This window comes from Mercenaria mercenaria, chromosome 15, assembly GCF_021730395.1.
Source record: "Mercenaria mercenaria strain notata chromosome 15, MADL_Memer_1, whole genome shotgun sequence".
NCBI classification, from domain to species: domain Eukaryota; kingdom Metazoa; phylum Mollusca; class Bivalvia; order Venerida; family Veneridae; genus Mercenaria; species Mercenaria mercenaria.
This window is the reverse complement of record NC_069375.1, coordinates 22876013-22888978: the sequence shown is the minus strand read 5'-3', so window position 1 is coordinate 22888978 and position 12966 is coordinate 22876013. Positions and strand designations below refer to the sequence as shown.

The 12966-nt window shown below is 34.2% G+C and overlaps 1 protein-coding gene across 3 annotated transcripts in view; it reads left to right on the top strand.

The window, feature by feature from the left end:
- The first annotated feature begins 727 nt into the window (after positions 1-727).
- Positions 728-12966, top strand: part of LOC123548345 (neurogenic locus notch homolog protein 1-like) — a 39009-nt gene continuing 26770 nt past the window's right edge. The window contains exons 1-5 of one of the 3 annotated variants that reach the window (XM_053524773.1): positions 728-1219; positions 10133-10249; positions 10593-10672; positions 11516-11614; positions 12384-12506. In XM_053524773.1, the coding sequence (XP_053380748.1) occupies positions 1176-1219; positions 10133-10249; positions 10593-10672; positions 11516-11614; positions 12384-12506 (463 nt within the window). In that variant the 5' untranslated portion in view covers positions 728-1175. The remainder of the gene's footprint in view (positions 1220-10132; positions 10250-10592; positions 10673-11515; positions 11615-12383; positions 12507-12966) is intronic. The other 2 variants (XM_053524772.1, XM_045335541.2) reach the window with 2 other exon arrangements.

Below are 12966 nucleotides of genomic sequence, written 5' to 3'. Positions count from 1 at the left end.
AATGTTTTGAAATTTACTTGGAACTGATTTTTGTCTATGTTAGTTGAAACAGAATATTTCAACAGTGGTGAGTGTTAGTAAAATATGTTTGTTTATCGATCTGTAGCAATTACTCGCCGATAATTTGAATTTAAGATTCATTTTACTGATGAATTCCGTGTGTACGAACCCGTGTAAATGGATCGGAATTTTTCGTTATTGTGACATACAAGCTCGACAAAATGAACATGATTTAAGGCATGGATTAAAGTTGTGTGTTTTCAAGAGTGGCAATGCATAGCCCTGTAATTCACAGAGAGAAACAATGGATGCAACGAAGCGTGTTAAAAATATTGGGGGTTTTGTAGAGTGAGGTAGTTAAAGTGCCCATAGAGAGCAATTTCCCTGGTCACAGTTATATATCTATTGACCAATGTTTTTGCCCCCAGTGGCTTAGGACTATTTATTATGCCATATTAAGGTGACCCACACGTGTCGGATCCCTTTGATTATGAAGGGAAAAAAAACCTGATTTAATTCTACCCATACACCTCGGTGCCTCTCAATAATCCGTGAATCTAATGCATATTGAAAACAAAAAACTGTTTCAAGTTTATTTAAGTTTGAAAGTATAAATTTTGATAAAAGAAGTCCAGACTGTGTTGTAAAATCTGTTTCATATAGTACAAAATGCATATCTTGAAGTGCGTATTTTCCAGTTGAATAATTATTGAAATGTGCATCTTTTAATAAATAATGATTTACTACATTTTATCGGTGAATAAATATAATCAGAACTTCGGATGGTTAGTAATTAAATCAGGAGTGCGTAGCACGAGTGATTTAAGTATTCGCATCATTTTATCCAACAAAATACAGGAACATATTTTTTATCAGTCACACTGTGAGTGATATAGGTTTGCTATTTCTTTTATTAGCATTCAGCAAAAAAATAAACAGAATTTATTGTTGTGAATGGATATGGAATATCACATCGAGAACTGATACAATAACTCGCGCTACCTGCTCATGAAAATACTTAATTTCTATTTCTACAGCGCATGTGACTTGTTCTTATTTATAAATAAGCTCATAATAAAGAAAAGAATTGCCCAAGTACGAGCTTTTCTTTCATTTTAAAACCCAAATCGTAAAAGAAGAACTTGGAAACAATTGGGAATTATACATATAACATAATGAAACCATTGATGTGGATTATGATTTTGGGATTATCGTTCAGGTAATAAAACACTATAAATAATTGTACCAAGTTCATTAATGTGTGTATCTGAAACCATGGCGTTTCGCAATATCGTAATATCGTCAAGGTGATGACACGGTTACTCGATGCGAAGATGTAATAACAAAAATTTACAAAATAGCGATATATTACACCCTTGCATCGTGTTTATCTCATCTTCCCATCGTAATCAATTGCCTTAACGTAACACTATGAAACAGCGTATATTTTATGAGCTTGGTTCATCACTGGATAAATATGAAACTCATTGTTTTGTTGTCTAAGAGTACAAGTTGTGTAATCTGTCTTTTCTGAGTTACATAGTTGGAATTAAAGGCTTATGATAATAGCAAAAACACATGTGTACGGAAGAGTATTAATGCAAGATACATTTTACTTATAAACTCTTTTTAAATACTAAGTTGAAACTTAGTTACGCGAAAATTCCAGTTTCTGATATGAAATTTCAAGTGGATAAGGCCATTTTTCGACTTACTTATCTCGAAATATAGCATCCTGCCCGTTATCAGCAAAATTTGAGGTCTGTCTGTCTAACGCAGAAAATGTTAATGGTCTACTTTTATTGACTCTTCAATAGTAAAATGTAAATTGGATACATTTGCATACAATAAAATCACATGATCCAAACTGACGTCCATGTATTGTACCAGGCATATAGGGACTAAAGCATATACTACCATGCATCAATATATGACCTAACGCAGCCTCTAGAGCTACTCTAGATTTTAAACTGTATCCAGGACATATACATCTACAAATAAAATATGTTCCTGCAATAGGCGCTCGAGCTAAGTAAAAAAAAAACTTCCAGATATGGTCAAACTATTGAAAAGGTCTATACACTACTGGATGCACATGCCATTAAAAGGGTCATGAAATTGGCCTTTTTTTTCAAACGTTTATAACAGAGTTTTAACAGGTCACCATTAAAATTCACCCATTACTTCTTACTATTTAATGGAATTTTCATGACCATAGTTTTAATGCCATACATTAAAAATGATTTTGATGGCCATGAAAAGCTGCTTTAAATAAACCATTAAAATAAGTTAACAGGCTCCTTAAAACTCCATGAACAATTTTAATTGGCATGAAATTAATGTGCCATTAAAAATACCCCTTGATTCCACATTAATTAGTAAGAACTAATATGGCCATTAATTTTTTTAATACTCTGTTAATGGCCATTAATTATTAAAAATTGATTAATGGTCTCATTTAATATGTCAGATTCAGTTTTAATGGGTTCATAATAGTTTATTTGTATATCAAATTAAGGGCCATGAAAATTTGCCATCAGAATTAGACATCTTAAGATAATCAACTTCATATTAATATTTGCCGTATTGATTTAAACTACGTATTACTACACATGTAATAGTATCTATACATATGTACTGTTTTGTAAAATGCTAGAAGAATATTTGTTTCTTCTGTTTTCTCTTATTATTTTGCAATGTAAACACATGTAACAGCCTCGTTCAAACATTTGTTATATTGTATCCTTATTTTGTCATATGTTCATATGAAATGAGAAAATAAATGGATATTGTGATGTATTGAGTTGTACTGAGAAGGGTTTACAGGTACCGGTTTAATAGATCAAATGACCATGTGGGTAGTTTTAACTATTCAACATTATAATATTGACAAACATTCTGACAAAGTTTTTATTGCTACAGACATTAGGCATCAGATGTATTCAAAAAGCAACTGTTGATGACAATGTCAGCGCACAATGGGCAATCACAATTTAGCTCTACTTCAGTACTTTGTGCTCACGTGCATGCACTTAAACAGCTAAGAGCAAATGTTTGAGGGATTGCATCACAAGTAGCTTCTCCCATCTTCAATCAAGCGTACCACTCTCTTTGATTCATTGAAACGAAGAAGCGATTGATCTGCCAATGCCCCAAATAAATTTAAATCAGACTGTAAATCTTCACAATTATGTGTACTGGTCACTTCTCTATAAACCTTAGTTTCTACTCAAGGATTGGAAAATTTAAAAATCTAAACTAGTCTGAACACATTTTATAATGAATATTCCTTACCCCACCCATTTTCTTATACAAATGCTGATCATTTAGACAAGAAAAACAAAGAACAGAAAAAGTGGCATGCATCAATACGTATTTACTCTTACCAAAATATTGTAGATTGATGTTATCAAATAAATTAATACGTTTTCATCCGACTTTCATTGAAATAAATCCGACTTTTTGTAGGAACACAATGCAAATTTTTGAAAAAAAAATGGCGTAACTGCATCAAGGGGAAATAACTTTAATGCAACTAAATATAACATCATGATATATTATAGACTATGTGTGCGTAGTATGTATTTATTGTGATTAAAGTCCATTTTAGAACAATATGAGACTGGAATTATAAGCATTCAATAGGAGAGCAAGCCAAAAACCAAAAAGAGAATATATACGAATCACATTTTACAGAATGTAGGATTTAATGGGCATTACATTGCTGTTAAGGGCCATTAAGTTTACTCCTAAATGAAATCGTACACAACCTGAACATTTAATGGGCATTAAATCAAATTTAAGGGCCATGAATAATCCTGTTAAATTAAAAATATACAGAATTTCACTATTTTTTCAAAGCCATTAACTATTTTAGCTCCCAAACTAAATTTTTAATGGCATGATTCATGGTCAAAAATGAGTGTTTTAATGGTATTTTAACATGTAACCCATTAATTATGTGAAACCTGTTAAATAAAGTAATGCAAGAATTAATGGGGTTGATTAACTGTTTTTCCTATCTTAATGGATATTTTACAGGGTTTTAAACCATGTTTAATGGTATGCGCATCCAGTAGTGATAATCGATCACTACCCGGTTACCTTTAATGACCTATCCTCTAAATCAAGAGCTACACGTTGGACTCGAAACTACGTGTTCATGTGGTCTAAAGCTGCATAAAAAACCTTCCAGACTTGAAAATGATTTAAAAGCGATATTTGAAGAACGAATGCTGCCCGAGCAGTTTATAAAAACCTCTAGGGGTACCCGAAGGATACACAAGGTAGAAGCCATACATCTTCGTATACTGTGGCAATAAGTATCTCGAAATTTCGAGTTTTATTAATTCGAAATTTCGAGATACATTACTCGATTTTTTGAGATAGTACCTCTTAGTATCTTTGAGATACGTATCTCGAAATTTCGACTTAGTAAATGCAAATTTCGAGATAAGTTACTCGATATTTCAAGTAGTATCGTTTCCTGGTCACGACATTTAATTAAACTCATATGTATGATTTATTTTATTGTTATGATGTTTAGTGCCATGACTAAATCCACTATACACTTAGTAAAGTTCACTGTTAGTTTACTATGTAAAAATACAGAAGAATACATTTTGATGAAATTTTGATAAACTACAATCAAACCATGTCTGCAATTTTCACTGTTTGCCTTGTTCTCGGTGCTTCCGAGGGATCTACTTTCCAGATTTTATTTTACACTACTAGAAATAGGAAAAATGGATTTAACATGATAATTCAATTACAAATGGTGCAAAAGTAACAAAATAACTGATAAGTTCAGTAATTTCAATTACAATATTCAAATTGCCGCGTCAGCATAAACTTACACAAATATAACCAGTGTAACAGATAATAAAATAAATAAAAAACATTGTCTGGGTGTGGCACGTAAATTTACTATGGTGTATGTCAATAATAGATAACAGTTGCGACACAATGCTTGTTTATATCTTCAAAGCATTTATTTCAAACCAACGAAGCCTTGATATGATATCTTAAACACTCTATATACTGATCATGGTAAACAATAGCATTCATTATAGAGATGTATTTTGTATTAGTCAGTAAAATGAGACATTTGTTAAGCTGTGAAAAAGTTTTACGAAAAAGCATAAAATTTGTTATCAATTTGTCCATTGAAATTAGAAATCATTATGCATCAAGAGTTAATAAGATATTAAAATTTGTCTTTCAATAGTTAATGATCTGTTTTTTTTTCAAAACAATTACACTTTACAGTAAAATTGCTGTGAGTTGAAATATACACATAGCGTTAATGTTTTGGCAATATATTTGGTATGATAAATAGTATATTAGAAATGTAGAAAAATCTTTTAAAGGCATATCAAAATTTGAATAAAATGAAATAATGCAACGAAGTCATAAATACTTTTGTGTATTTCATTCCCCGTCACCCCACCCACCCTGATTTTTTTGGTGGTGGGGGGGGGGGGGGGGGGGGGGGTAGGGAGGAGGGGGTTAAATATAGAGTCTAATATTTACTGGTACACTGCTTTTGCAAATGAGAATCTTTTTTTTTCGTTGTCACTCTTTGTCGTTGGTAGTCTTCGTCATTCTTCGTCGTCGCTGGTATTCTTCTTCATTATTCATCGTCATCATTATTCGTCGTCGCTGGTATTTGTCGTTATTATACGTAGTAGTTGGTGTTCTTAATCATTATGCTTTATCGTTGGTATTCTTCGTCACTATTCGTCGTCCTTGGTATTCTTCGTTATCGTTCGTCGGCGCTAGTACGTGTATTCTTCGCCATTTTTCGTTGTCTTCGGAATTCTTCGATTTAGGCACTCGTCTTCTTCGTCATTCTTCGTCGTCGCTGATATTCTTCTTCATTACTCGTAGTTGTCATTATTCTTGGTCGCTGGTATTTGTCGTTATTATACGTAGTAGTTGGTATTCTTCGTCATTATGCTTTATCGTTGGTATTCTTCGTCATTATTCGTCGTGATCGGTATTCTTCGCCTATTTTCGTTGTGCACTGTAAAAGTTGTGACCACTCCATTTCTTGCCACACACCAGTGCATTACATAATGCATGTATGTACTTCCCTGACATGAATGGGTTACATCAAGACTTATAACTGCAAAGCACTGCCCTCATCAGTCCTCTCAGTACTTTGATAAGGATTTAGATCTACGTGTATTCAAATCGCACACTGCCACGCAGTTAAGTCCTCCTTTAATCTTCGTGCCAGAACGTCTGTATAATGTCTAATACAACGGGAAACTAAAACAGTTCATTCTGCGCGACCATTACAAAGGCCTTAGTATGAAGCCTTTGATACCTAAGTAAATTTTAAATAACAATCGGAAGTTCCGTTTTCTGCAGTTAAGGAGGTAGGTTACCTTCATATTTGTATGTGCGCATGTCCAACCGGAAGCTAACAGGACGATTTACGACAACGTTTACGACAGATTAAATGCGTTTGTATATTCATTCTTCTGAAAACAAATCATGAACCTGTCTCCCATCTGACGCTTTATGGTTTAATAATGCAGAAATAATGAAAAATTTGCCGCAGAAACGCTTCAAAACAATGTTGCCTTAAAATGACGTCATTGACGTCATGACGTTACGTGTCAGTTACCGCGCAAAATTAGTAGCTTTTGTCTTGAAAGTACTTAATTCTGTGCATTTTCTTTATTTTAACTATTTTCAAATAACCACTATTTGCTGAAATATTTGTTATGGGTCTTTTGCTCTGAATAATCATCAATATTTGTTTCTTTTATGTAGTTAAATCGAAACGTTATGCGGAATGTAAGAAAATGGATGATGGTAACCGATGTTATCTGGAATACAGTTGGGTGAATGGTTACGTGTAACGGCCATTTTCAAATACAAAATCTAGCATTTTGATTTGTAATACCTATTTTTCAGGTTCCGTTGATAATTTGTTACTTGTATACTAAAACTAAGACCTAAAGTTGTTCAAATTTTAGTAGAAAATTGTGGTTTCTTGAATTTAATTGATGTTACCATGGAAACGAAGCCCGAGACCTATGTATCTAAAAGATGTAAAATTCAAAAGCGTTGACACTGATCTATTTAAGAAACACAGCTTCGGCTTTTTATTTTCATTTCAACAATATCCATGAGAATAATAGCAGCATGCTGAACGATTTTTCCATGAAAAATGCCAGACGAAGGGTACTGCTGTAACTATTTTAAACTGTAAAATTTGTTTGAATAAATGCAAAAAAACACGAAAATATAACTTACGTTAGAAATAATATGTTTTAAAGCTACATTAACTAGAAAGATAATCTTATTCAATATTTTTTATAAGAAATTACGACAAAAAGCAAGATATAAGCTATTTTAAACATCTCTGTTGCCATGGTTATTGTACACTTAATAAAAATAGGGTACCATATAAAGTGCTTGGTATTTTGCTAATAATATTTCCCAAATATTCCATGTTAGTCAATAACGGAATGGCACTGAAGCCGTCGCAAACCCCTATTTTTATACGTAGTTGTTTAAAAATGAGAGAAAACGCGTTACCATGGAAACACGAGCCCCGCGACATATACATTTAAAGCTTATATTAGTAAGCTAACGTGCATACTAGTAAAATTATCAATTACGCAGACCTCTACGGATATCAATGAAACTAAAATACACTGAAAAATGTTAAATATCCGTATTTTACTTCTTCTTTCAATATGAAATACCTTTGGAGGGTCATGTTCTTCAAACCTGGATAAAAAATTAACTTAAAGGGACAGAGACAAACGAAATTGAGATTGTAGCAGTTATAACTTAAATACAAAAAAATGCTGCGGCTCAACTTACTTGAATTTACCCTTGTAACAAGGTAACCTACCTCCTTAACAACCCGTGAGCAGAACCACTCGCTCAGCATGTCTATTATACTTATGACGTAATTATGACGTCACCTGCTTACTAATCGGTTCTGCGTGACGTAGATCTACATACTATGGTGGCTGATTTCTGTCATTTCGTGTTTTCGTGTCGGCGGGGCGAAAACACGACAACACGAAAACTCGACAAATACCTAATTTTTTTGTCACGCCGAAACGAAAACACGAAAACACGACAAATTCTTTTCAGACATCTCTTATAAAATGTAGAGTAATATAAAGTGTATGTATAATTGACCTGGTTCCAGAAATATTTCACTTGGTGCGGGGAGCGGCAACAGTTAAAGAATGAAGGCGGCATCGGCGAGCCGAGTGGGGTTAGGTACCGAAAGGGTTAAGCCTTCATGTTAGGTGGGTCAGGGCGTATCTGCCTTTAAATGTTTGAAATATGTGTATAAAACGGTGGCCTCTGCTGCATTTTTGAACCCAAATTTTGAGGTACGGGGTTGGGTATTTCGTGTGAATAAGTTAATCTTCATTGAGGCTCACGCATATACGTAATTATTTTTCTGTTTGTACAGGCTCGGATCTTGGGCAGGGGCCGATGGCCGTGCCATCCCCCAACCAAAACTTTTTCACAATTTAGACCCAAAAATGCAACAGAGGCCATCATTTCATTCCTATATTCAAAAATGTCCGTGGGGATACCCTCTGACCCTCTAAATCGGAGGGCATGACCCCCTAACGTATCTCAAAATCTGGAAAAAAATGCAGCAGTGACCACCATTTTATACCTATATTTCAAAAATGACAAGGGAAAGACCCTGTGACTCCACTGTCAGGAGGGGGTTAACCGTACCTCAAAATTTGCAGCAGAAGCCAACATTTTATATATGTATTTCAAACATTTAAAGGTAGACACGCCCTGACCAACCTACACAACTCGGCTCGCCGATGCCGCCTTCATTCTTTAACTGTTGCCGCTCCCCGCACCTCAATGAAATATTTCTGGAACCGATTCAGTAATACATACACTTCGTATGCTTAAAACGATAACTGACATCTGACATATTATTGTACTGTTTTATAATCTCAAATCTCCTAATGCAGCTTTAAGGAATTTAAATAAATTTCGAACTGGTGGTTCGTTCGAATAGAAAGAGAAATGCTTCTAAAACCCTTTACCACTGGCTTCAGAATAATTCCACACTTTATAAGAGATGTCTAAAAAGAATTTGTCGTGTTTTCGTGTTGTCGTGTCGGCGGGGCGAAAACACGAAAACTCGACAAATAATGCATTTGACGTTGTGTTCGTGTTGTCGTGTCGGCGGGGTGTAAACACGACAACACGGAAACACGACAAATACCTACTTTGTCGAGTTTTCGTGTTATCGCCCCGCCGACATGAAAACACGAAAACTCGACAAATAAAGGGCGCTGACACGACAAATTTATACCCGCCAACACGAAAACTCGACAGATAAATCTGTCGTGTCGGCGCCCTTTAAACGTCGAATTTTCGCGTAAAATTTGTCGTGTTTTCGTGTTTTCGCCCCGCCGACACGACAACACGAAAACTCGACAAATTAGGTATTTGTCGAGTTTTCGTATTTTCGTGTTTTCGCCCCGCCGACACGACAGCACGAAGTGGCAGAAATCAGCCACCATATGTCAACCATATTTAGTCTAGAGGCGTTGTATACGCTTAATTGCTAACTAAACGTTGTTGCTGTTTGTTTTTGTTTTTTTGTTTTATATTGAAAGAGATTTATTTGTATATTTGCAACTTTTTAAAATTTGGTTGAGAATTGATATCGTAACATTACTCGAATTTATGGAAATTACAACATATTTTTTCTAAAGGTTACTGCATTTTAAATATCATGACAGGGATTGACAGAATATCGAGGGGGTTGAGACTTTTGTTAAGTGTATACATATTTTTGACTCTACCGAAAGGTTCAAATACAATCCTAATTACATGTCAACACAGTATATGATGTTTAACAAAAATAAAATTCTAGCGATCTAATTTAGAAAAAAAAACTGTTGATGAGGTTGTTGTCTACTGTTTTTTATTCTTTACAGTTTCTTTAAAGAATACGTAGCTATATGCTTAAATGAATGCATATAAGATGTAATTAAAAACGCTTAAATGCAGTAGCCGGAGCTTTCGACCTTTCGGCCTTTTTCAGCGGCGTTTATTTAATGATGGTTACAAGAAAACTAATCTGTATAATTATATTCCATTATTTTAGAGATGTGTATTCAGACTACTGCCCACAGAGAACCACATGTTCGTCGACATGCTACAGATCTAGCAAATACCATAGAGATTGTGGATTGTTTGGGTGGCGTAGATGTACAAAATACAGGTACCATACACTTTTTTCACCATATAAACAAAATAAGAAATACTTGCTTGGAGATTACATTTTAATATTTAAAATAAATCTTTAAAATTTTTTGTAAAGATCTTTACAAATGGAATTACGTACACCTCACAAGGTTTTGCTTGCCATAATCATGCAATATTGAATTCATAATTACCAAATCTGAACTTAATAGGGTCATTCAATGTATTTACATACCAACAATATGATACAACTGTAAAATGTTGAATATCGGTAATCACGATCAGTGTCCATGACCTTCAAGAATTAAGATTTGTAAACAGTTAATTTCTTATTGTATTTAACTGGTAGCAATATGTTACAGACGTCGATCTTTTACCTGCTATGTGACATGTTACCAACAAGCGTGTTGTACAGGCTATACTGGAAGTAGTTGTAACACACGTAGGTATTACATTGTTTAAAACATATATGATTGGATTCTGTATTTCAAACATCTAAGGCGTAATAATTCCAAACAATCTAGCCATGCACGTTAAACTTGGCATGAGAGAAATCGTATCGTCCAACGACCTTGATCGTAGCGATTTAATTTTTAGCCTGCTAAATTTCTTAAATGGACTGGTCCATTATTCAATTTGGGCAATACCATTTATAATTCGAAGGAGTATTCACTGAAAATTTACTGACTGAATTGCAAAAAGTGCAGACTATGATCAGACTGCACGATTGTGCAGGCTGATTATGTTCTGCACATGTCGCAAAAGCAGAATCACTTGCCGCCAGCAAGCTTAAAGTTAAGGTCAGCGATTTATCTTCAGCTCGGAATGCGTGTTCCATATTTCATGCAGCATACTGTATTGTTAATCGTACAATCGTTCTTAATATTTTATGTGAGTCAAGAAATACTCCAACCTCCTTCCGAAAGCCTGAATGCATGAGCTTGTTGGCTTTTTCTCATGTATACACCCAACCCCCAGTAGTGCGGCGGCCCGTATTTGTACTCAGTATTGTAATATTTTCTGGTCCTTTTATTTGGGAATTGAAGGCTCTTTCAAATCCCACATTACGTATAATCGAAGCATCCATATCTCTGAATCATTTCGCAAAAAAAGTAACTTTCAGTGGCATAAATATATTTTTTGTAAAATTAATTATAAATGATTTTTATGAATTGAGTGTAACATCCTTTTTCTTGTGCTCAGTAATGTGACAAACGCTGTACATTCCCTGTAGTGTCCTAAAATGTTTAGAATAATAAAAAGATTGAGTGTTTTCTTAATATAGCTCTCTGTGATGGTTCGACGTCCTGTCCGAACGGCGGCACTTGTCGATCTCCTGATTACTGTGTATGTCCAACTGGATTTTCTCCTCCCCTTTGCAATGGTAAGTTTACATTAAATATTTGATTTGTCAAAATAAACATTTACATGCAGTCCATTGTAATCGCTTATATATGTGCCATTTGACATTCAAGCTTTGAATTCATAACTATTAAAATCATCTTGCTTTCATTTATTGTATTATTGTTTCCTTAAAGCTTTTGTGTCTCATAAAGCAAATGATTTCTTTGAAAGAGTTGTTTGAAAAAGTTTCAGTCGGCAATATTTTATCTTTTTTAAAGCAGACAGATATTTACAAAAAAATCTGAACATCATATACTTCTATTCACATCTTTGCAATGTGAGATCTGTTATGTTTCCAACTGATATTTTTATCACTATATATGTATATACGTTTTACATTAAATAATTTTAGGTATGCTTTGCAGTTTACGTTTTCAATATAACTTCTTCTCGGCGATGTATGACCTTTTCGTGTCGATTCGCCATAAAATCCAGTTCACTCACAAACTACTTTTAAATGAGTGAAGAATTAGCTACATTTGTATTGATCTAGGTTTAATGATATTTCAGAATCATTCGTGATTACTCTATTCGAACAACACTCGTGACTGACATCTACTTGCAAATACTTTTTTTTTTCACCCCTCGTTGTGTAGCATATACTTTTGCTAAAACGTAATGGTTCCAAAAACAATTTCATAGGGGTCATTTTCGTTATGGAACGATAATTTCAAACTACATTTCATTTACATACATATAAAATAGCACTCAAAGGTCAAAACGATTAATTTTGTTCACATATGTACAAGATATAGACGAGTGTTTAAGCACTTCACATGGATGTCAGCATGACTGTAGAAATACAGCTGGATCTTACTATTGTACATGTTGGGCTGGATATGAACGAAGCTATGACCTCAAGACATGTCTTGGTACGTACAGTGTATACTGTATACAAAGTAAAACAGTAGGCGACATCTCCCAATTAATTTTCCTCGCCAGGGTGGGTTATATGTGGGTAATAATGACAGAAGTATGAAATCACACGCATAAATTTTGCATTATTCCAAAAATAACCAAATATACGTCATAAACGTAAGCTCGATTATAAGAAGAATATGAATAACAATTCTACACAACCCAACCAAACTTAAAAAAGTTTAATTTATTCATCACAAAACACCATAGGACACAGGAGACAAGGTCCACAACTACAACTCTTGTACCAGTAGTACTCTACTTTTGATTCCAAGATAAGTGTTAATGCATCACATCATCATCACATTATATGACAGATTGTCCTTAACTCGGGCACGATTAATTCATGGATGATGTTAACTTTTGATGCACATTCACCATTTTTCAAATTCAAAATAGTTGTAGGGGCCTCCG